The 22,246-nt window shown below is 41.9% G+C and overlaps 1 protein-coding gene across 1 annotated transcript in view; it reads right to left on the bottom strand.

The window, feature by feature from the left end:
* IQGAP1 (IQ motif containing GTPase activating protein 1) overlaps positions 1–22,246 on the bottom strand; it is a 76,551-nt gene that overhangs the window by 31,750 nt on the left and 22,555 nt on the right. The window contains exons 3-12 of the mRNA XM_059824185.1: positions 16,728–16,884; positions 16,300–16,377; positions 14,523–14,599; positions 11,670–11,737; positions 10,498–10,611; positions 9,922–10,100; positions 9,160–9,250; positions 8,522–8,685; positions 1,649–1,733; positions 351–514 (exon numbers count right to left, since the gene is read on the bottom strand). Coding sequence (XP_059680168.1) covers positions 351–514; positions 1,649–1,733; positions 8,522–8,685; positions 9,160–9,250; positions 9,922–10,100; positions 10,498–10,611; positions 11,670–11,737; positions 14,523–14,599; positions 16,300–16,377; positions 16,728–16,884 — 1,177 coding nt within the window. The remainder of the gene's footprint in view (positions 1–350; positions 515–1,648; positions 1,734–8,521; positions 8,686–9,159; positions 9,251–9,921; positions 10,101–10,497; positions 10,612–11,669; positions 11,738–14,522; positions 14,600–16,299; positions 16,378–16,727; positions 16,885–22,246) is intronic.

The following is a 22,246-nucleotide window of genomic DNA, read 5'->3' as shown; positions in this document are numbered from 1 at the left end:
TAATTCCACTCACTCTTTACAAACTATTGCTGCACGTAGAACACAGAATAAAGTAGTTGTCAGAATAGACATATAACAAAGGAAAGGGACAACCTTTATGACCTAGAAGTAGAACGTTGAGTATCATAAACAAAGCTAGAACACCAAGTAAGAAATTAAAGTAGAATGTTACAGGGCCAAGTAGTTCAAGATTTAGGGATTAAACGTCACATCAGAACAGACTGAACACCAAACCAGTTCTAAGACGACTCAAGACAGGTTTGTTCCAGAGAACGCATTTAACGAAACAGACAAGGTAGACCCGGTGATCCATACCAACTTCCAGAAATAAGAGAGAACGTGGTACTTACTTCAGGGCTCTGTTGCTGCAAGGTGGCCAGCTCCCGTTGGTAAAGATCTGCAGCAAATGCATAGACCTCTGGTAACTGGGCCTCTGGATTCATCATTTCTGCCACAGTCTTCTCAGCATCACCCATTCGAATTGCAGAATTAATTTTGGCTACTGCTGCCAGCCCTAGAAGTTCAAAGAGGTAGCATAAAGAATGAGGAAGGCAGACCACTGAGTCCGTAGTAAGAAGAGCACTTTTATTCTACTCAATAATCAGATACCTAACAAGAAAAAGAATAATTCCCTTAGTTGCAGGAAATGAGTGAAGCTTTCTGATCCATACTTCCCCACTTAGTCTTCCATTACTGCAGACAACTAAAATACATAATGCCTTCTTTAAAATAAAGCTCATGTTTAAAACCAGTTCACCTTTTTGCCTGGTTATCAAGGGATTTTTTCACCATTTCAGTCTTCTGATAGTAAGAAGCCTCATAATCACAGATTTTTGGATGGATGAGTAACTTTTTCTTCCTGTCTACACCTATCCTGTGTCTATCTTGTTCAAGGCAGTAACAGCCACTCTGCAGTGGGTACACGTTGGCTAACTTTAAAATAGAGCAAGTAGGTAAACAAATGCCGAGCTCCATGCTGAACAAGTAAGGTTCTTTGAAGGTAGCCTCCTAGTTATTAGGCATTCACTATTTTCCTCTTGTATTCTAAACCTTCTCTCCCCAGATCTCTAGTAGTCTCCTTTCTACTTATTACAAATTGAACTAGTTGCTCCTGCACAGCCAGAACTCAACGTTCTTCTCCAGAAAAGAGCTCTGCATGTGTCAGAAGCATCAATCAAAAAACAATCAGCCATCGTGATCTGCATTTTATTTGCCTGATATTTAGAAACAGTTAAAGGTTCTGTAGCTCAAACCAAGTAAGATTTATGTCAATGGTCAGCAGGTAACCTAGCTTTCACACCTCATGGAGCAATCCAGATTTCCTTCACAGATCCATAACACAAAACCTCATACAAGCATTCTAGAAAAAGAGGTTCTTTAAAGTGGACACAGAAGTCCCATGTTTCTTAATATTTCAAATTATATCCTGTTATCTCAAGCAGTATTGTGAGAGCTGGATAAAAGACACTACAAATAATCACGGCAACCGTCTCTAATGTTCTTAGTAGCCATGAAGTACTTAAAGAACATTCATTAACGGCTTGAGAGAGACCTTACATATCCCCACACAGACCCAAATATTGCGCCATCTCATCCTTTTGATCACATCCATGGTCACTTTGCTGCAATAATTTCTGCTGATCCTTACTTTGCTGATACTGTTGTGCTGCCCTGTTAGCCGCATCCACTCCTGACTGCAACTCTTCCTTCTGCAGAGGACCTGTAAGGCCAGCCTGAGATAAAAAAGAAACCAGGAGGGTGAAACAATATCAGCTTATTTACTTCAAATAGCTCAATAAAAAGAAAAAAACCCCCAGCTTTTCCTTAAAACACTCTAATGCCACATAGCTTCTGCAAACAAAGAATGCCACATATGTGAGGAAGACAGATATTACTCACCAGATTCTCAGTTCATATGCTGAAACACTGTATGAGTACAACATGATCCCTTTTACAGTATTAGAAGTGCAGTCCCATGAACACAGCAATTAAAGGCAAGACGCAGCTTCCAAAATTATAAAACATTTAAGACAAAGGGGACAATTTTGTGGGAAAAGACTCCCTGTACATAAGCTGCGTGCTGGAGTGAAATTAGCACTCGTTTGCCATGAAGTGCCGCATTAGTTCCATTTTACCTCTGAGCAACAAAAGACTTAGCAGAACATCAAAAATGGACAACATGCAGTTTTGGCTTATACATACATGCTTCTTGGACTATATGGTACCACATGAATACAAACAGAAAATTAGACTGAGGGACTGGGGAGCAGGAGGGCTTGAATAACTTGGGTAGTAGCCGTAAAGGTCACAACCCTTCGTATAGTTCACACAGTAAAGATGATAATTCTCCAAAAGCACCAAGAGACCACATTCATGTAACAAGATCTTTCAATTACATTCTGGAAGAATGTGCAATCCGATTTTGCTGTTTAGAAAACAGCTGAACTTGGGTTTTGTGGCTCCTAAAAAACTTGGTAAAAATCTTCCCAGTCCTATTTCATCCCTAGAGACATCTTTGGGCAACTATGGAGAGTTTCTGCCACACCAAAGCTTGGTAGGACTCTTTAAAAAGCTCCCACTTTTCCTATTTTATCTTAATGGTAGGTCCCAAGAAACATAGCTTGTGAAGATCTTTCTTCAGAGATAAGTGACAAATCTTCTAAATAGCAACAGCTGCAGGGCTAAGTCTGTGCTGTAGAAGTCCTCATACCCCCACAGAAGCGTGTAACAGCAATACACACATCCTTCAGCTCCATCATTCATACAGAATCCCAGGTAAGGAACACTCACAAAGTATAGCAGTACACTGGCTAATGGAAAGAGTGTCACAAAGCAGCACATTCACTGTAAGGAATTATTCTCTAAGGAACATCGTTTAGCTATTGACCAAACAAATCTTGGATCACACCAAAAAAACCACCCCCAAATAAAAATAAATAAATAATCAATCAAGAGTGGCTCTGAAATACTGCTGTATGCCTTTCAGATTGAGGGATCCATCTGAACACAAAAAAAGCTGTGCTCCAGCAGAAATAGCTGTAACAGCCTACAAAAGAAAGGTATTATATACCTCTCTCTATATATATATATCTCAACATATATTAATGCAGATAGACTTTGAGGGGGTTCAGGGAAGAGGACCTGTTAAGTTAGTAGAAACGTATGTCCTAATGAGCCCTATGCAGAGACTGTCCAAAGTGGGAGAATGTATCAGGTCACATGAGACAGGTACAGTCACACAGCTGGGCAGCTCTCATTGCAACTGCATTCAGTCCTACTCCATAATAAATAATATAGCAGTTGAGGAGTTGAACGTGCTGTGCCTGAAGTCTGACAACAAAAGGATAGGGCCCCTGTTTGAAAGCCGCTTCCTAGTTAGGTACTACAACTGAGTCCCAGGAACTTTAAGGCGGAGAGCTTCTTCAGCCCCAGAAAGGCCTAAGTGAGACTGCTTAAAATGACAGAATCACAGAATAGTCAATGGTAGAAGGTATGTCTGGAAATAGTCTAGTCCAAACCCCTGCTCTAGAGCAGGTTGCCCAGGACCTCTGCAGAAAAGGACCTGAAGGTGCTGGTGGACACCAAGTTGAACATGAGTGAGCGAAGTGCCCTGGCAGCGAAGAGGGCTAATAGTAGTATAGGTTGCATTAGGAGGAGTGCTGCCAGCAGATCGAGGGAGGTGATCCTAACCCTCTGCTCGGCACCGGTGAGGCCACACCTGCAGTACTGCGTCCAGTTCTGGGCTCCCGGGTACAAGAGAGATGCGGACACACTGGAGAGAGTTGAAGGAAGGGTCACTAAGATGATTAATAGACTAGAGCATCTCTCCCATGAGGAAAGGCTGAGAGAGCTGGGACTGTTCAGCCTAGAGAAGAGAAGGCTCCGGGGCAATCTCAGCAATGTGTGCAGCTATCTGACAGGAGGGTGCAAAGAAGATGAAGCCGGGCTCTTTGCAGTGGTGCCCTATGACAGAGGACAGGAGGCAACTGGCGCAAACTGAACCACAGGAGGGTCCCTCTGAACATCAGGAAACACTTTATTTACTGTGAGGGTGACCGAGGAGTGGCACAAGTTGCCCAGAGAAGTTGTGGAGTCAAAAGCCATCTAGACATGATCCTGGGCAACCAGCTCTAGGAGGCCCTGCTTGAGCAAGCAGGTCGGACAAGACAAGCTAACTCGAGAGACCCCTTCTAGCCTCAACCATTCTGTGTTTCTAATTATGTTCAGTTGAGCTTTGAATAGACCCAAGGACAGAGACTCCACAAGCTCTCTGGTCAACTTGTTCCAGTGTTTGACCACCCTCAGTAAAAAAAGTTTTTTCTTATGCTTAAATAGAATTTCCTGAATTTCAACTTGTGCCCACTGCATTTTATACTGTCACTGGGCACCACTGAGAAGCATCTGGCTCAGTCTTCTTTATTCCCTCCCACCAGTTGAGAGCCTTCTTTTCCCAAGGCTCAGTAATCCCAGCTTTCCCAGCCTCTCCCAATATGTCACATGCTCCAAGCCCTCAATCGGTTTCTAAGCCCTCACTAGACTTGCTGCAGTACATCCATGTCTCTTCTCCTGCGGAGCCTCAGAACTGGGTGCAGTACTCCAGCTGGGACCTTCACCAGCATTGAGTAGAGGGGGAAGGATCACCTGCTGACAACGTTCTTCCTAATGCATCCCAGGACACTGCTGGCTTCCTCTGCCACAAGAGTATATTCCTGGCACTTGGTCAAGTCATTGTCCACCGGGACCCAATATCCTTCTTTGCAAAGCCGCTTTCCAGCCAATCTATCCCCAGTCTGTACTTGTGCATGAGGTTAGTCCTCCCCCAGGTATAGGGCTTAGCATTTGTCTCTGTTGAACTTCATGACATTCTTAATGGACTATTTTCTCTAGCCTGTTGAGATCCCTCCGAAGAGTAGCACAACCATCTGGTGTATTGGCTGCTCCTCCCTGTTTTGTATCATTTGCAAGCTTAACAAAGGGTACACGTTGTCCCGTTTCACAGGTCATTAGTGAGAATGTTAAGTAGTATCGGCCCCAGTACCAATCCTTAGGGTACAGCACTAGTGACTGGCCTGCAGCTGGACATCATGCTGTTGATCACAACCCTTTGAGCCTGGCAGTTCAGCTAGTTTTCAGTCTACCTCACTGTCCACTTACTTAGCCCATGTCTCAACAGTTTGTCTGAGGATGTTATGGGATACAGCGTCAAAAGCCTTGCTTTCCTCTCATCCACCAAGCCAGTCACCTCATTGTAGAAGGCTGTTAAATTGGTCAAGCATGATTTCCCCTTCAAAAATCAACACTGACCACTACTAACCACCTTCCTCTCCTTCATATATTTGGTAATTGTTTCCAAGACTATTTGCTCCATCATCCTCCCAGAGATTGAGGCGAGACTGACAGACCTATCATTCCCTAGATTGTCCTTCTTGCCATTCTTCAAGATAGGAGTGACATTCACTCTCTAGTCCTCAGGAAGCTCCCCTGATCTCCCTCAACTTTTAGAGGCTGCCTAAAGCGTCCTCACAATCACACAGGCCAGCTTCCTCAGCACTCACAAATGCAGCCCAGCAGCTCCCTTGTCCAAGTTGTTTAAATGGTCCCTACCTCAATCCTCCTCTACTGAGGGGTAAGTCTTCCTTGTTCTATACTTTCCCACTGGTCTCAGAGGCCTGGGATTCCCAAGGGAAAAAACTTAGGAGTGAAGAAAGAGGCAAGGAAGGTATTCAGTACCACAGCCTTTGTGTTCCATGTCATCTGCTCCCCTGCCCCACTCAGCAGCAGTCCCAAATTTTCCCTAGTCTTCCTTTTGCTGCTGACATATCTACGTAGAAGTCATTCTTGTTGTCCCCCACGTTCCCTGTCAGATTCAGGTCCAGCTGGGCTCAGGCTTTCTAACCCCCACCCTACATGCTCAGACAGCATCTCTATATTCCTCCTAGAGTCACCTGACCCTGCTTCCATCCACCTCCTGTATGCTTCCTTTTTGTGTTTGAGCTTTGTGGGAAGAAGTTCTTTGGTTCATCCATGAAGGCCTCCTGCCACTTTTGCCTGACTTTCTGCTCATCAGGATAGGCCGTTCTGAAGCTTGGAGGAGGTAATCCCTGAAAACTCAACAAGCTCTCCTGGACCTCTCTTCCAGGACCGTAGTCCGTGGGATGCTTCCAAACAGATCCGCAAACAGGTCTTCAGGCTCTCCTGAAGGCCAGGGCTGTGATCCCACCTTTTACCTAGTTCCCTCCTCTCAGGATCCTCAACTCTATCACCACGCCGTCTCATAGTCACTGCACCCAAGGCCGCCCCTGACCTTCCCATCTCGAGCCACTTCTCCCTTGTCTGTATTAGGTCCAGCAAAGGACCTCCCCTCATCAACTCCTCAGTTATGTACGCCAAGAAGTTATCGCAAGCACACTCCAGAAATGTCCTGGATTGTTTGTGCCCTGCTGCGCTACCCTTCGAGCAGATAAGGCAGTTTGAGTCCCGCAGGAGGACTGAGGCCTGTGAAGACAAGGCATCTTCCACTTGTCTGAAGAAGGCCTCATCTACTTCTTCTGCCTGATCAGGCACTCTACAGCAGATACCCACCACAATGTTGTACACATTGGTCTGCCTGCTAATCCTGACCCATAAGCTCTCAACTGGTTCACTGTACGTCTCAAGGCAGAGCACCACGCATTCCAGCTGCTCTCTCACACAAAGGGCTACTTCCCCTCATCGCCACCTTGGCCTGTCTTTCCTAACAGGCCTGTATCTAACCCATGGCAGCTATCCCACCACATCTCTGATCCCAGTGGTATCACAGCTCTGCCACTGCACACAGACCTCTAATGCCTCCTGTTCATTCCCCACCCTGCATGCATTAGTGTACAGGCACTTCAGAGCGGCACCCGGTCACGTTGACTTCCCAGGAAAAGGGTAAGAGATGTTCTTGTAACACTGCTCTCGTCACATCTGTACATACGCGAGAGGGAGGTCCCCTTCAGCCCCATCTTACTGATTTCAGGGTGTCTCTCATCCACGCTGCTCTACACCCTTTGCTGCCAACCCAGCCAACCATTTCCTCACTTGGGGACATGATCACCCTGCCCTGTTGATTCCTATGAAAGATTAGACCAGATACCTCCAACAATTTGGGAACAAACATGGTATAGGGTTTGATCACCACCTTCGTTCTGTAGCATACTGTGTAAGAAAGGTCAGCCCAGAAGCTTGACATTTGCTGACTTAACAGAAAACTAAAAGGGCAGCTTTGTGAGCAAAGCGGTGTGAACGGCATTCTGAGGCTCGCTTCAGGTTCGTCAGCACTGAGAACACCCTCTGATTTGTTCTCGTGCCTTTAACTGATGTCATTAAATATGCTGAATGATGCAATACTCAGCTGAGCAGTGGCTTACAATAGTGAATTACGTACGATTACTTGGTGTCTGACACTGAGTGTTTGTTTCCCACCTGCCAGCTCTTGCGATTTAGGACTTATGCTATCAATGATGTCTGCTCCAGTACCTGATGATATAACAGTGGTAAGATTTAAAAGCCTTACGATAATGCATAGCTACCCTCTCCAAAAATAAACAGAAATTTAAACCTGACATTTATTCAGGACCTCAGTTTAAACTGCCAGGCCTTACTACAGATTCAGCTCTCTGACTGCTTGTCATATACGACTTCTACTCCAAAGGGGTTCAAAGGCCCGAAGAACAAATATGTTTCTTCAGACTCCTACTGTAATTATGCAGTCTGAACTTTTCTAGGTCCTTCTACACTCCCTACAGTGCAAAAGCCATCTCATCTTCCAGTAGGCACTCTTGGGTCATGTCATTGCATTTCCTACCTATGACATACAAGCACCTATGCATCCACCACAGTGCCCAAAATCTAGTTTGTTGTAACTGTACAACTGACTTGTCTGCATTTTTCCTGGATCCAAATGCATGCAATATCTTACTTGTCCACCTTGCTGCAGCTTTTAAAAAAATCGTCCATTAAAGAGGTGCAATAGAAATAACCATCTTTGTATCAGCGTAGTTTTCCCCTATTAACTTACATGACATTGTGATAACTGAGAAAATGCTGGTTTTAAAAACCATTCTGTGCATTTTATAAGCAGCACACATAAGCAGCCTGCACATAAAGTCCACTGAAGAGTTGGCTTGAAATGATTCAGTGAAAGTAGTATATGCTTACCTGATAGGTATAAAACACAAATTTCAACATTATTGGGGCACTGACAATAGTCAAATGAGAGGGAAGATGCACCTATATTATCGCAGTTCTATACACACATGAGTTAGTATTTTAAGGTTTAGTGAAAATATTTTAATTATACATACAAGCATTATACTGGCCTTCCATATGCAGAGATGAAAACTAAATTATAAATATGCTTACTGTAGGCTTCTATCTCTTAGCGTTAACTTTTTCAAACCAACAGCTATATAACAAGTGATTAGTATATAGTGGTATGGTGAAATGGTGAAGTGGGGGGAAAACCTCATGAATCAGGGTAATCTAGACTTTTCCATACCTCCTGTTTCTGTTGTCTGTCACTCAAAAACTGCTTGAAATACCAGTCACAATTTTCTCGTAGCAATCCTCGGAGTCCCAGGGCTGGTGTTGCCAAAGCTTCATACAGTCCTAATGCATCTCCTCTTTCCAAAGCTAGGTCAATCTTTGATATGGCTGCATGTGCTAGCAACAGTAAAGCAGAGTTTTGAGAGAAACATTAAATGAGGCAGTCCTATGGTTTATATAACCTACTGCTCAGAAAGAAATACTCTTAGACCTGATGGATAGCAAGTTAGGTATGTAATCCAAATGGAAGACTTCCAAAGCCAATTGCAAAGCAGTACTTGAAAAAGGAGCTGAAGGTTGGAAATAGCATGCATTACTCAAGATGAAGAATTGGGGGGGGCAGTGACACAGACAATCTATTTCCTAAAAGAAGGGCAACAGAAGTCAAAACGAATTCAGCTTACAACTACATACTAATAAGGAGTAAAAAACCAAAACAAAACAAAAAACCACCATCCCCCCAAAAAAACCCCCACAAAACCAGGGGAGCTGCCTTCCACTTTTGTTAGCATTACAGAAAGTGAGGAGGAGCACAGGTATTGTTTTTAAGTACTCTTTTTATTAAGACTATTACTTTAGCATGATACCTACTGTTCACTTTATTGATATTTCCCTGAATCTCAGCTTGAGTCAGAAGTTCTTCATACACATCTCTCTCTCTCTCTGAATTTTCTGAGGCAATCTGAAGATGAAGTAAAAAATAATCAGTGTTTCTACAGTTTCCTTCGCCCTCATAGACCTTCCACTGAAAAGGTCTCAGGGAGGATAACTGTATATCTATATAGAGCTGTGACAGGTCATAGGTACATGACTCTACACATGTAAAAAAGAAGCCCTAGCAGTAAATACATATAAAGCAAGTATACTCACACTCTGATACAGACAGCCTAGAAACATCTTATTTCAAGGTAGCGGCTCTATATGAACACAGAGTAGAGCTCCAGAACATAGAAAGCAGTACACATAGCTAGGTATTTGATATATAGCATTCTAAAACAACATTGACCCCTTCTGAGAACATCAGTCAGTTTTGCTCATCATTTGTTAGGAAAACGTATCTATATTGTATGCAAATAGAGGGATAACATTCCCGACATACAAAAGCTGACACGAATTCTCTTATCTATGCAGCCCATATTTCAGACAGCTAAACAGAGTAACATAGCTAACTGCTGCCTGTCTTCTACAACAGGAAGACAGGTTACTGGGGAACATATTAGAATGCCACCAGGAGTAAATCTACCTAACACTATACATACAGGACTGTAACACACATTCTGTGAATTCCCCAGTTTACAATTTAAAAAATAGGAATGCATGCAAATAGATGCTTTGAAAGAAGAATTGATCTACCCTATTTTTAGCATTCTCCATCTTGTCTTGCTTTGCTCTGTAGAGTATGTCTTGGTAAGTAGATTCCAGTTGATCATCAAGATTTATTAGCATGGCATTAGGGTTCTTCATTGCCATAAGAGTGTCAGCTGGAACCTGACGGTCGATTGCTTCATTAATGGCAATGACAGCAGCATGTACTGAAAAACAAGTCCCAGTCTGCCAGTTAGTCCCAAACACAACATCTCTTTTAAAAATTGAGAACTTAACTGGGAAGAGCAGAATTATCTGGAAATTAACTGGAAAACAAAAGAATTATCAAAGTACCTCTCATCCCATCATGGTTTCACGTTCTTGACAAAAAATGGCAGCCCACTTCGTAGTTCTAGCTAGTCAAATCATCATGTTTCAGAAAGAAAAGATTAAAAAAATATACACAAGGGAAAGAAGAAAACCCTCTTCCCAGTCTTCCAAAAGGCCTATCAAAAGGACTGTACTGTCTTACAACAGGGGGCATTAAAACCAACACTTAAAAAAATAAAAATCACATCTGGTGATTTGAATAATCACATAAAACAAAACTCCACTTTTCCTTACATGCTGCTTCATCCACAGAAAGCTCATTTGCAAGAATTCCTCCAATCTTGCTGAAGGCAGGCATCTGAATACCATACTTCTCCAGTTCAAGCCTCATATTACTGATTTCCTCCTCTGAAACATACATAAAAACAGCGTCATACAGGTTTAAGCACATTAGGAATCAGCACTGCTATACCAACTGCTGCTACAAAAAAGTTTAGGATAACTGCAATAGGTTACAATTACTGTTTAAATAATACTTTGAATATAACTCGGTAAGTGAAACAAATGAAAACTGATAGACATTTTGCACACTTTCCTAAAATCTACATTTCTTCTAGAGACTACAGAATATTCCCATGAGAGTTTTTCCTCGCTAGAAAACCACACACGACTCATGAGGAGCTGGAAACAGACTCCATCATTCTGAGGTGTCTCAACTATGGCTGCCAACAAGTCAGGAAAATGCACAGGCAGTACTTTAGCATTCTTTTTTCCCCGCAGAGAGACTATGGTGAGAAAAGTAAATGGAGGATATAGAGACAGGCTGTTGCTAAATACCATACAACTCAGAAAGAAAGTTGACAGTTTAGCATTTTATAGGTGCAATCAACTACTGTTTTGCAGGAAAATAAAGTTTATACATCTTTTAAATCAGGTGCACGCCCTCAGGCAGGAACCTCACTAATGCAAAACAGAATTCGGCACTTTTGCAAAAATCAAGGAACTGAAACCTCAAGGAAACATGTGGACTTGAGACTTTGTGCTGGAATCTCCTGCAGCGAATCAGCTGGCAAACTCTCGTTCAGCTGATGGCACCTCTACTTTAAACTGTTACAGGAGGTCAGAACCATTTACTAACTTCCATACTGAAACCTCTCCCAAGGGGATGGAGGCAAGGTTTAAGCATCTTACAACAGTGGCAATAAAAAGTTAAGGGGCTGTTATTTGCAGAAGTAACGATGAGCGAACCAATGGCTATTTAACAGCCTGGCTCAGAAGCACCCAAATCAAACCTTTTTCTTAAATTACTAGAACTCCTCACAGCCATTAATTTTTAATTTAATTTGCATTTAGGATATCAACAGTAACAATCCTTTAATTAATCTATTCATTGTCTAGTAGAGCATGAGATAAAGGCAGCACACATATCAGCACTTTTAGCACTTTTTTTTTTTTTTTTTTTTTACCTGTGAAGTCCACCTTCCCATATAAATCCTGAATCTGAGGGGCCAGGCCCAGTTTGAACAGGTACAGGCTAGAAAAGAAAATAAGCAAATAATTAGAACTAGTAATTTTTCCTTGTGGTTCTGACGACACAGATAGTTTTAGGAGATATAGATTCAAGGAGCCACTCAGTTAAGCCAACATAACAGGTCATAATCACCCAAGAGGGTGAGCTGACTTCTCTCTTCACCCCTCAGCTGCACAGAACTGGTCCACCACCCTGAGGTCTCCACAGAAATACAGAATGGTTGAGACTAGAAGGGATCTCTTGAGTTTGTCTTGTTTAAGCTCCCTCCTCAAACAAGGTCATGTAGGACCAGGTTCGCCAGGATCACATCCAGGTGGCTTTTGAATATCTCCAAGGGTGGAGACTCCACAACTTCTCTGGGCAACTTGTGCCACTCCTCGGTCACCCTCACAGTAAATAAAGTGTTTCCTGATGTTCAGAGGTACCCTCCTGTGGTTCAGTTTGCGCCAGTTGCCTCCTGTCCTGTCATAGGGCACCACTGCAAAGAGCCCGGCTTCACCTTCTTTGCACCCTCCTGTCAGATAGCTGCACACATTGCTGAGATTGCCCCGGAGCCTTCTCTTCTCTAGGCTGAACAGTCCCAGCTCTCTCAGCCTTTCCTCATGGGAGAGATGCTCTAGTCTATTAATCATCTTAGTGACCCTTCCTTCAACTCTCTCCAGTGTGTCCGCATCTCTCTTGTACCCGGGAGCCCAGAACTGGACGCAGTACTGCAGGTGTGGCCTCACCGGTGTCGAGCAGAGGGGAAGTATGCACTAAGCTGATTTGGCTTGCTAAAATGGTGTTAATGTATTCACTTGGAGCCTGATGAGAAATGGAACTGTTACAAAGGAGGGATGAATCCTCTAAGGACAAATGAAACTGAGGAAAGAGAAGCTAATCCTCTCCTTTTTGCCTGTCATGCCAGCTCAGCACAGATCGTGGAAACGTACCCCCTATTAAAATATCTCATTATACAAGAACATTAAAAACAAACTCTTAATAAAGTAAATACCCATTCCTCCAGTAAACTCAGTTTTGACATGATTGGAAAACAGAGAGTAAGCAATTCCACCCTTTCACATTACCTCAACCCGTAAAGTCTAAATCGCCAATCTTTATAAACCTAAGCAGATTTTCTTTTAAAAAAAACCCCAAAACATAAATACCAGGCAGGAACATTTCTGATCTGTGGACTGTTAACAAAACCACATTCTAGATCTTTATTCCTGAACTGGAATATACTTCAACACTAAGCCTGAAAAAAGAACAAGTTTTTATAAAAACATCCTCTTCCATATTTATATTTACATGTCAGAATTACTCTTCTTTCCTTGATAAGTAAAATTATTTAAATGGTAAAATCTTGAGGACACTGCCTTTGCAGAGAAATTGGCTATGCAACATTTTGGCCAAAAAGGTTAAGAATTGAAAAAAATTAAGTCATATGGAAAAGGTATTATTAGATGAAAGATCACAAGTTCTACAGCCTTAGCTACTGGGACTGCTTGCATCTATTAATTTTGCTCCCTGAATTAATTTTCTTTTCTTAATATATGATCTAGAAAGAGCACAGCAACAGCAAACTTCATTTTCTTGGAAAGCTTGGTAATTGTCCACAATTCAGACTACGGGGCGGGGGGGGAGGGCGCAGCAGGGGTGGGAACGGCAAGGATATAATAAAGAACACGTAACAAGAATATATGCCAGCCCACTCCTGGCATAAAGTAGCTACAGTAGCTATTACAAATCTGCCAGTGAGGGAGGAACTTTGCCATAACCTAAACAAAAAGGAGCATTGGTCTTGATAGTGGCAGCGTACCCCACCACAGGTCTACTCCTCACTGTTCTATGAACTCCAAATGACTTATTCTACAGAGCTAACTCATTTTAGATGTAAAGTTGGGATCAAGCTCACTTCTATAAATAATAATTTCATCTACAGCCATCTGAAATATCAGATAACATTCAGATAAATGCAACCGATCTCTGTGGATTTCACACTGGCAACAGATCAGAGAGCAGAAGAAGCCATTCTTGAGCACTGAAACTGAGCAAGCAACAGATGAAGATCCAAATGTATACAATCCAGCATTCAATCACCTAGTAAAGTTTACAGAAGGAATCCTTTTTAAATAAAAATCTCAACATGTTCCAAAAGTCACACTGGCATTCAAACCAGCTAGCCAGGAAAAAAACCAACAACACAAAACCACCCCCAAAACATCAAAAAAGCATGCGATGTGCCATCCTGTCAAATTGAAGAGCAAAGCAAGTGAATTCTCCCCCAGTTTTCACAAGAACTGGGATTATCCTACTCAGTCTACGTGAGATTTTAAAATTGAAGAGACCTTCCAACAACAGTTCCTGCTTGATCAATTACTGTGGTGGTCAAGATACACCTACTGCAGTACTATGCTGTGACCACACTGGCTTTCCTTCAGTGATCTGACTGACACCTAGATAAACTAATATCTTCCTTTCTCACAAACACCTTTTAGGGCTTCAGGCTTTCCTTTAAGCCCCAAAATGTTTAGCTCTGCCTCAGACATTAGAGAGGGAGGGTGAGAACTGGGATGGGAAGGTAGTAATCACAGCATACTTGACTGGTTCTTTTTCCTGCAGCATCTGATTTGGCCACTGCACAAGGCAAAATACTGGCTTCATGGATCTTTGCTCTGACCTGGTAAGATTGTTCTGCTAGAAAATTAATCCTCGTCCACCCTTCAGTTCAGCTCTCTCCCCTCTCGCCTTGCAGCTTTGCAGAAAGGTTTCAGAAGCAATTAGATTTCTGCCCAGCATGCCTTACCTGAGTGCATGAATACAATAGATACAGCGGGGCATGTTCTTGCGATCATAGATATCTGTAGTTTCTGGGTAGAATATCTAAAGATAAAACAATGTTAGCAGTCTGAATTGTACTCAGTCTATGTAGCCAAATTATGTAACTGTGATAAGCCCAATTCTTCTGCAGTACACTAACAAAACAGCCCACAAAACAAAACTCTTCGAGCTTCTCTGCCCTGGCCCAACATTTCTCCTACTTGAAGCACCAGTCCTTTCTTTTGTTTGTACCAGCCAAACCAGGGCTCCCCTTTTCCTGTGCATGTTCTACACACATGGATGAGCACACCCTTTCTTTCGTGTGCCCACCAAGATACTGGGTCATGAGGTATTAGTGAGGACTTTGGTGAAAGCCAAGAGATGAAAAAAATACTTACAACAGAAGAGAGAAAAGAGGATTTTGTTTGGACTAAACAGGGTTAAGAAGCAAGAGAAGAAACAGTGACAAAAGGAAACCGAGACCAGCACTGAGGTGCTCTGCATACTACGTTTTCAGTTTGTTGGACCCAAAAGCTTTCAGACAGTCTCAAATGCAAAGCTCTTCAAAGTTTAACACAAAGAGCTAATACTGAAAGTGCCAATTCATTCAGAAATGCTGACAAGGTGCGTTACTTTCTAGTTATCAAAAGGTTCCTTGCTGTTGCCTATGAGCACAAAATAGCATTGCTCTTTCTGTAAAGGCAAGAGCAATTGAAAGACCCTCACAATTCCACAGCATCAGTTCCCTAGCTCTTCTGCATGGGAAAATACTTAAAGCATCAATATCTCTTTGTCAATGTACTGGACCCCAGCCCAGTTTCTTTAACATCTCCTCACTCATTTATTTCCCCCCAAACCCCACTTACATCTGAAAATCTTGCCTCCTACACCTGGCACTTAACTTCTCTCAGTCTAGCTCCCTCATTTATTTTCACCTAACAAACTTAACAGCATATTTCAGTATTTCCTAATCCCAAACTTGTTCCTGTAAGATCATCATAAATCCCAGCAAGGCTCAACTAGTAAATTTCAACAAGTTATTTGAAAAACTTTACCAAAAATAAAGTGTTCAATTTGCAAGCATGTATGCAAACTAAACATACATCATATTAAACTACACAATGCTGGTTTTGGTGAGACTAATCATAACATGGCTTACAAAAAAAAACACGTTAAAAAAATTTATTTACTATCCATGTATGCAACTTGACTATCAGTACAACACTACCACAGTTCCATGTATTTTCAGGCAACAGTGTTTATTAGCTCAGAGAAGTTTATCTGGCCATTCCCCTAGCAAAGCCCGTAATTTGTATCTGATTAAGCTACACCAGGAACATTTCAACTTGATGTGAAAATTTCGCAGGGAAATCTGAAGAAATGGAGAACACAGTATTTTCTGTTGCGCTGCTTCTTTTAGTGTAGATTTCTAAAAAAACCTTCCACAATCAAACTGTAGCTCAGATATTGCTCAAAAGAATGTGTGGCAAGAACAACGTCATGCAGATGTTATGCAAGATTAGTGATATTAAGGATATGGTACAGAAAGAGGAATTATTTTGTTCCTGATCATTCTCACACACATACCAGAATGAAATCTTTCAGCAAGTGTTAGGAGAGAATTTCTATAAGGATGCAAGTCTAGAAAATGAAGAGTTAACTAGATGAAGTCTGCTGATGTTTGTACATCAGTGAATGCTTCCACAGAATGTAAAGCTTTTCCAAGATTATTTATTTATCTGCACGTACAACATAGAAATTACCTTGGGGAGACCAATCTCAGCCATGGCATTCAGCCACTGGATTATATTATCTGTGTGCCGGAAGTGGAGACCAGTTGCCTGAAATAAAAATAGGCAGGAACAAGGGGGAGGGCAGTAAGAAACAAAATATCACAGCTGCCAAGAACAGCAGGGACGTTCATTAAGATGGATAGTGAAAACAGTGCTCTTACAGAAGAGAATTCAGACGTCTTCTATATACGATTATATTGACTGTTTATGACAAGGTTTTTCACATGAGTGCAAGCTCAGATACAAAGCTAAGAGTCCACCCCCCCTCACTTAACCAATGTTCTAGAGTGAAGGTGGAGTTTCTCAATATAAACTAACTTTCTGCTTATTTGCTCACAGCACATTTTCCATATTTTATGTGTCTACCTAAAGCAGTATCTACGGCCAACAGCTCTCACCTTGTATCTAGTCTGTTCCCTATCATAGATCTTCTTCACAGAAACCACTTTAGGAGAGAAGAAGTTTCCAAGTTTGGCCAGGTAGACTCCATTTCTCAGTCCTTCTTCCAGCTCCGTTGTGGGAGGCAGCTCCTCATTCAGACAGGCCTCCATCCATCTGGAAGTGCAAGAACAAAGTTGGCCACATGAGTATATTTCCAATTTGTGAACACAACCCCAGGCTAAACAAGTTTCATGCTGCTACTGCTGTCATACTCCAGCACACCACTTACTTAGCATTAGGGGTTGAAACTGGGTGTGCACTACCACACAATCTGTGTCATTAAAATGCTAGTCAGTAACACTTCATACGAAACGCTAAGGAGAAGTACAGAGTCCAGTAGACAGAGCTTCACAAGTAATTAAGATACCATCTCACCATCATGTTTCTCCTTCAGCCCATGATTTAGCTGGTACTGGTCTAGACATGGTTCCAACCTGTCCTTTTAACTAACTTAAATCTTCCTCTCAAGTACAGGCTTATCTCACAAGCATTTCTTTACTCTCATTAAGTATCCACTAGTTATTTCATGACTTTGTACCAGTTATCCAAGCTCTTTTAGGTGATCTCATAGAGAGGCCCTACAATGTCGTCATCAAGTCTACCTTCCTGCCCTATATATTTTCTCCCACCCTACTCTACATTTCAACAAGGGGGAAAAAACTGGAACAGGCATTCATCTCCTCATAACAACTGATTTTCCATCTTGTTTCCTTCCATCTCATTTAATGGTGTCACAGATCCTCATGACAAAAACAAAGATTACAACAGTGAATAATCTGAAAAGTCACTGTTCTCAAAATAGAGGTGCACCTTGATATTTCTTCTGTACAGAGCTCCCAAAGGCTGTATACTGCAAGCTCAGCTACGCAGTTACTTCCAAAGATGACACGCTCCCTGGCTGTTCTGTTCTCTGAAAAAGGGAGCTGCACAGCTAGCGGCCACTTTCCAAGGCATTTCCCTTAGATCATGCCTCACTTGCAGCTAAAGTCTGAAGCTCTTACAGGATGGAAGAGCCTTGGATCAATAAAGATCAAAGAAAAGTGGCTTTCAAGACAACAGTGGCCCAGAAGAGCAGTAGCCCATATTATAAAACAGCGCTGACAGTGTAACATAAGCAAGGTTAATAATTTGGCTCACAGAGATGACAAGTCCACATTACCGGGACTGATCTTGAAGACAGGCAAGTAGAGGATCCTGCTTGAACCCAATGAACAGAATGCATACATAACTAAACTACTTAACTCCATATTAATCCAGGCAAAATGACATGAAAACACCATACTGGATGCAAGCAATAACAGATTAAATGAATAACTGTAGTAAATTAACCCAATTTCACAGAAATCAGTCCTGTAGAACACACCTGGGAAAACTATGTGGCTCTGTTGACAAACTAAAACTGCAGACATTTCACGTCTGCGAGGTGTGAGGCTTCATGCCTCTTAATATTCTGATTAAAATCAAGCACTGTACATACATATAAAAAATAGCTCATATATATTAAGAACTAACAGACATCTCCAAGCAGTGTTTTCATGGGGATCCACTGAATGGTGCTGTTTCTAACACATTTTGGCATAGATGCATGCTATGCCCCCCTCCTTCAGTTTTCCAGGAAGTAAACACGAAAATTGAGGCTGATAAAATTAGACAATTAGATGACAACACCAATATTAGCGTAACTGTAATCTATAATCAGCACACAGGTGGTCACAGCTTGAGTAAGAACAGGACTGTTCAAATAACCTAGGCTTTATACATGGTTTAATATTAGGTCATTGATCCAGCTTATCTACAGACTGGGAATTGTATCCTAAAAGACAACTGTGACACTGAAAAATGTGTAATGAGTACAGCGGACATAATGAATTCAGAGTTTAGAGCCCTAAGATCTAATGTTACTGAGGGGTGTATACAAAGGGGAACAGTAAAGTCAGACACTACTGTTCCTCTGTGTACGACACTGATGAGACTAACCTTGTCACTGTGGTCCGCAGGAATAAGATAGGAAAGAAGTTTTTGATTAGCTAAGATAATAATTCACAGTGAGAAGCCTGAACAATGCAGTGCATTCAGTTTGTTGAAATGAAGTCTGAGAAGCAGCTTGGTGCTCTGACAGTCCTTTGGTAGAAGACTGAAATCAGATGACCAAAACTGTAGTCACTCACATCAGCCTGCTCCACCTTTTCTGATAAACAGCACCAAAACTAAGGCACGAGTGTATGAACTGCACATGAATCAGCTTCTGAACCACCAATTTTCACAGCCCAGCATGCAAGGCTCAATGGAAAGAGCTAAAAATTATTTAACCTGCAGTATATGAGAAGATGACAGAATAAGTGACTGTTCCTTCTGACCTTAACGAGAAAATAGTTATGTGATGATTTCTTTACAGTAATTTAAAAAAGTAGTATTATAAACATAAAATTTAATTTGCATTTTTGGGATATTTTTGCACAGTTTACTCTTGGTCTCAAGTACAGAACACTGTAGCAGCACACGACAGGTATGAGATGCATTCAAATTCACCACGGCCAGTTCTACATCTCTCCTGAGAAGGCAGTAAACTGCATTTCTAATTCTAGAAGACAGGTAGTTTTTAGTGAAAATGAAAAATCTCACAGGCTGCAATATTTTAACAGTCAACGGAAAGATAACATTGACTGCAGATATGCAGTCTTAGACAATCTTCTTAGTTGTCTTGCCTGTATTCGGTTTCAACTATCTCGAAGGTTTACTTTTTTTAACCTACCACAGAGCTAGTCTCCATTTTCATATCTGTTAGTACAAACAGAATGCTTGCTAAAACACACATTTCAGATGAGTTTCAGTAGTGAAGATGTACATTCAAGGGGAATGCCAGTCAAGTTCTCATGTGGGAATCTATTCTCCATCTCTCTCTACTTGAAATGTTAATATACAATGTGGTCTCACAGTACATAAAGCGGCCATCTGCCTTCTAGGATAAACAAGCCAGTGTTCTTAAAGCAACAAAAAAGGCATAACACTACTGCTTTGTTCTTTGCCCTAATTCTGAATTGTACCTTTAAGCAAATATAAACACATCTATTTAGCTCAGCTGCCACTAATCCTCAGATGGCCTTTCCTATTGACACAAGTTAAAATCAGCTATAGTGATTCCAATGCCTCCACCCAAGAGCATCTAAAAACTGACTGTAGAGCAAATACAGCATAAAGTCCTCAAAGTTTTAATTCATCCCTCTTGCACTTCTCTTTGAGCTTTTTTTTAAAGATCTAATCTCTGATGCTGTTTTCCTATTTGTGGATTCTGCAGCACACAGTTACGCTTACAGCCTCATTGTTGAAAGAATACTCACGAGTCAATAGAGGTTTCACTAACAGCTTGATTTCACCGCTGTTTCTTTGGTTATTCAGATTGTTTTCAGTATCTGCATTCCTCTCAGGATAACATAGAAAAATGTGAAGTTATTTTAAAAAAACCAACTCGCTAACATTCCTTAGTTGGTCATCATAAAGTACCTACAATCAGCCACTATCAGTCCCCAAATCTCAGTTCTACTGATTCTTCCATCTGAATGCAAACAACTACTCAATTATACGACCCATCCCCTTTGCCCAGGAAGGCCTTTTCCTCACACTTGGCTTCTCCATAGCTCCAAGCAGCAGAGGTGACACCTTTGAAAAGCTAACACAAGCAAGAAAAAGGTGCCAGGAAGTTTTTCAATGAGGTTGCCACAGTAACTGATCACAGAAACAGGCCAGCAACCAGATGTCTTCAACTGTAGCCTCTGCTCTGAATGTCCAGATTACAAAGGCTCTGTGTGCAGAAACTTTCAATCAGCGAACGAGTAGCTGGTTGGAACGGCTGAGACAAACCTTACCCCAAAATGACTGGGCCTTAGCACTACTGAAGAAAGCGTGACTTGAAATGGGACACTGCAACACTATGTGTGGGGGGTGCAGAGGGAGAAGAACTTCCCCCCCGCCCCCAAAAAACTGGCTACTCCGCAGAAATCAAGAAGTATCCTTTCATATTCTGGAGAAGCACCTAAAACACTATTTGGAAAGGTATATAAAAATGTCACTTCCGAGCCTCGAGTCTCACACACTCTTTGTGGGTTCTACTTGCTTTCCTAAAAAGCTGCGAGAAGTCAGAGGACTGATTTACGTGCCCTTTAACAGCACCTGACTAACTAGAAATGCTAAGTAGTCTCACTGCCTGGTTTATTCACAGAATCACAGAACAGCCCCAGTTGCAAGGGACCTCGAAAGATCATCTGGTCCAACCTCCCATGTGAAAGGGAGCCTAGATTAGATTATCCAGCACCCCGTCCAGTGGCGTCTTGAAAACCTCCAGTGATGGGGACTCTACTACATCCCTGTGAAGGTTGTTACAGTGGTTTATTGTTCTCACTGCAAAGAATGTCCTTCTTGTATTAAGATGAAACCTCTCCCAGTGCAACTCGCACCCATTGCCCCTCGTCCTCTCCATGTGGCTCCTTGCGAAGGGAGAGCCTGTGTCCTCTTTAAGGGTAGTCACCTTAAAGGGTAGCCACCCTTTAAGTACTGGAAAACTACGATGAGGTCCCTCCTGAGCCTTCTCTTCTCCAAGGTGAAAAGCCCTAACTCCCTCAATGTTTCCTCATAGGGCAGGTTCTCCAGAAGTTTGATCATCTTTGTGACCCTCCTTTGGGCCCTCTATTCACATATGAGAAAGTCACCAGTTAGCCACCAAACACCAGATGATGCGCAACCGTGTTCTTTCCCATCTTGCCTTTGAGCTCCTTGCCATCTAACTCAGGAAAACATTGGGAAGACTGTTTATGCAAAGCCTGTAAGGTACAGAAAACAAATACAACCCGAAGGACATGTTAAGGGAGTAACGAACTGAGTCAAAGTACAAGTTACAGAAAGCAAACCAGTTCAACAAGTTTTGACAGGAGTTCAGTATTCAATGTGAACAGCTTACAAATTTTATGCAGTAAAGGGACAGGAGTGCAGAAGGCATCAACTCAGGACACATACAAGTCATAGATGGCGAGGCTACATGTCAGAAGAGTTCCAAATAAGATATAAATCAAAATACTCTGTATCAGAGAAGTTTCCACAAGGCAAAGGATGCTCACTCCCTCTAGTCCAAGTGAAAACAGTATCAATAACCTCAGAAAGTCTCACGGACCTTACATTTAGTACTTCAGGTATAGTGCACTTAAACGTTAAGTAACAATTTTGAAGTGGAAAAAGTATATATAGGAAGTTTGAGCCTAGTTTAGCCAGGAAAGCATTAGCTTTCCTGCAAGCTTCTCAACAGTCTCCTACAGTAAGAGACTTAGTACCACACTTCCCTTTCCAATGGGACATAAATACAGTGTTTTGTGACTTTGACTGTCATATTTTCTCAGGTTAATTTTATAAATAGGAATGCAAACACTGTCCTAAAGGGATTAAAAATCAAGCTGGTTGCCACAGCTTCTTGAACAGAATGTTCTTAAAG

This window comes from Gavia stellata, chromosome 13, assembly GCF_030936135.1.
Source record: "Gavia stellata isolate bGavSte3 chromosome 13, bGavSte3.hap2, whole genome shotgun sequence".
NCBI classification, from domain to species: Eukaryota; Metazoa; Chordata; class Aves; order Gaviiformes; family Gaviidae; genus Gavia; species Gavia stellata.
This window is presented reverse-complemented; position numbering and strand designations above follow the sequence as displayed.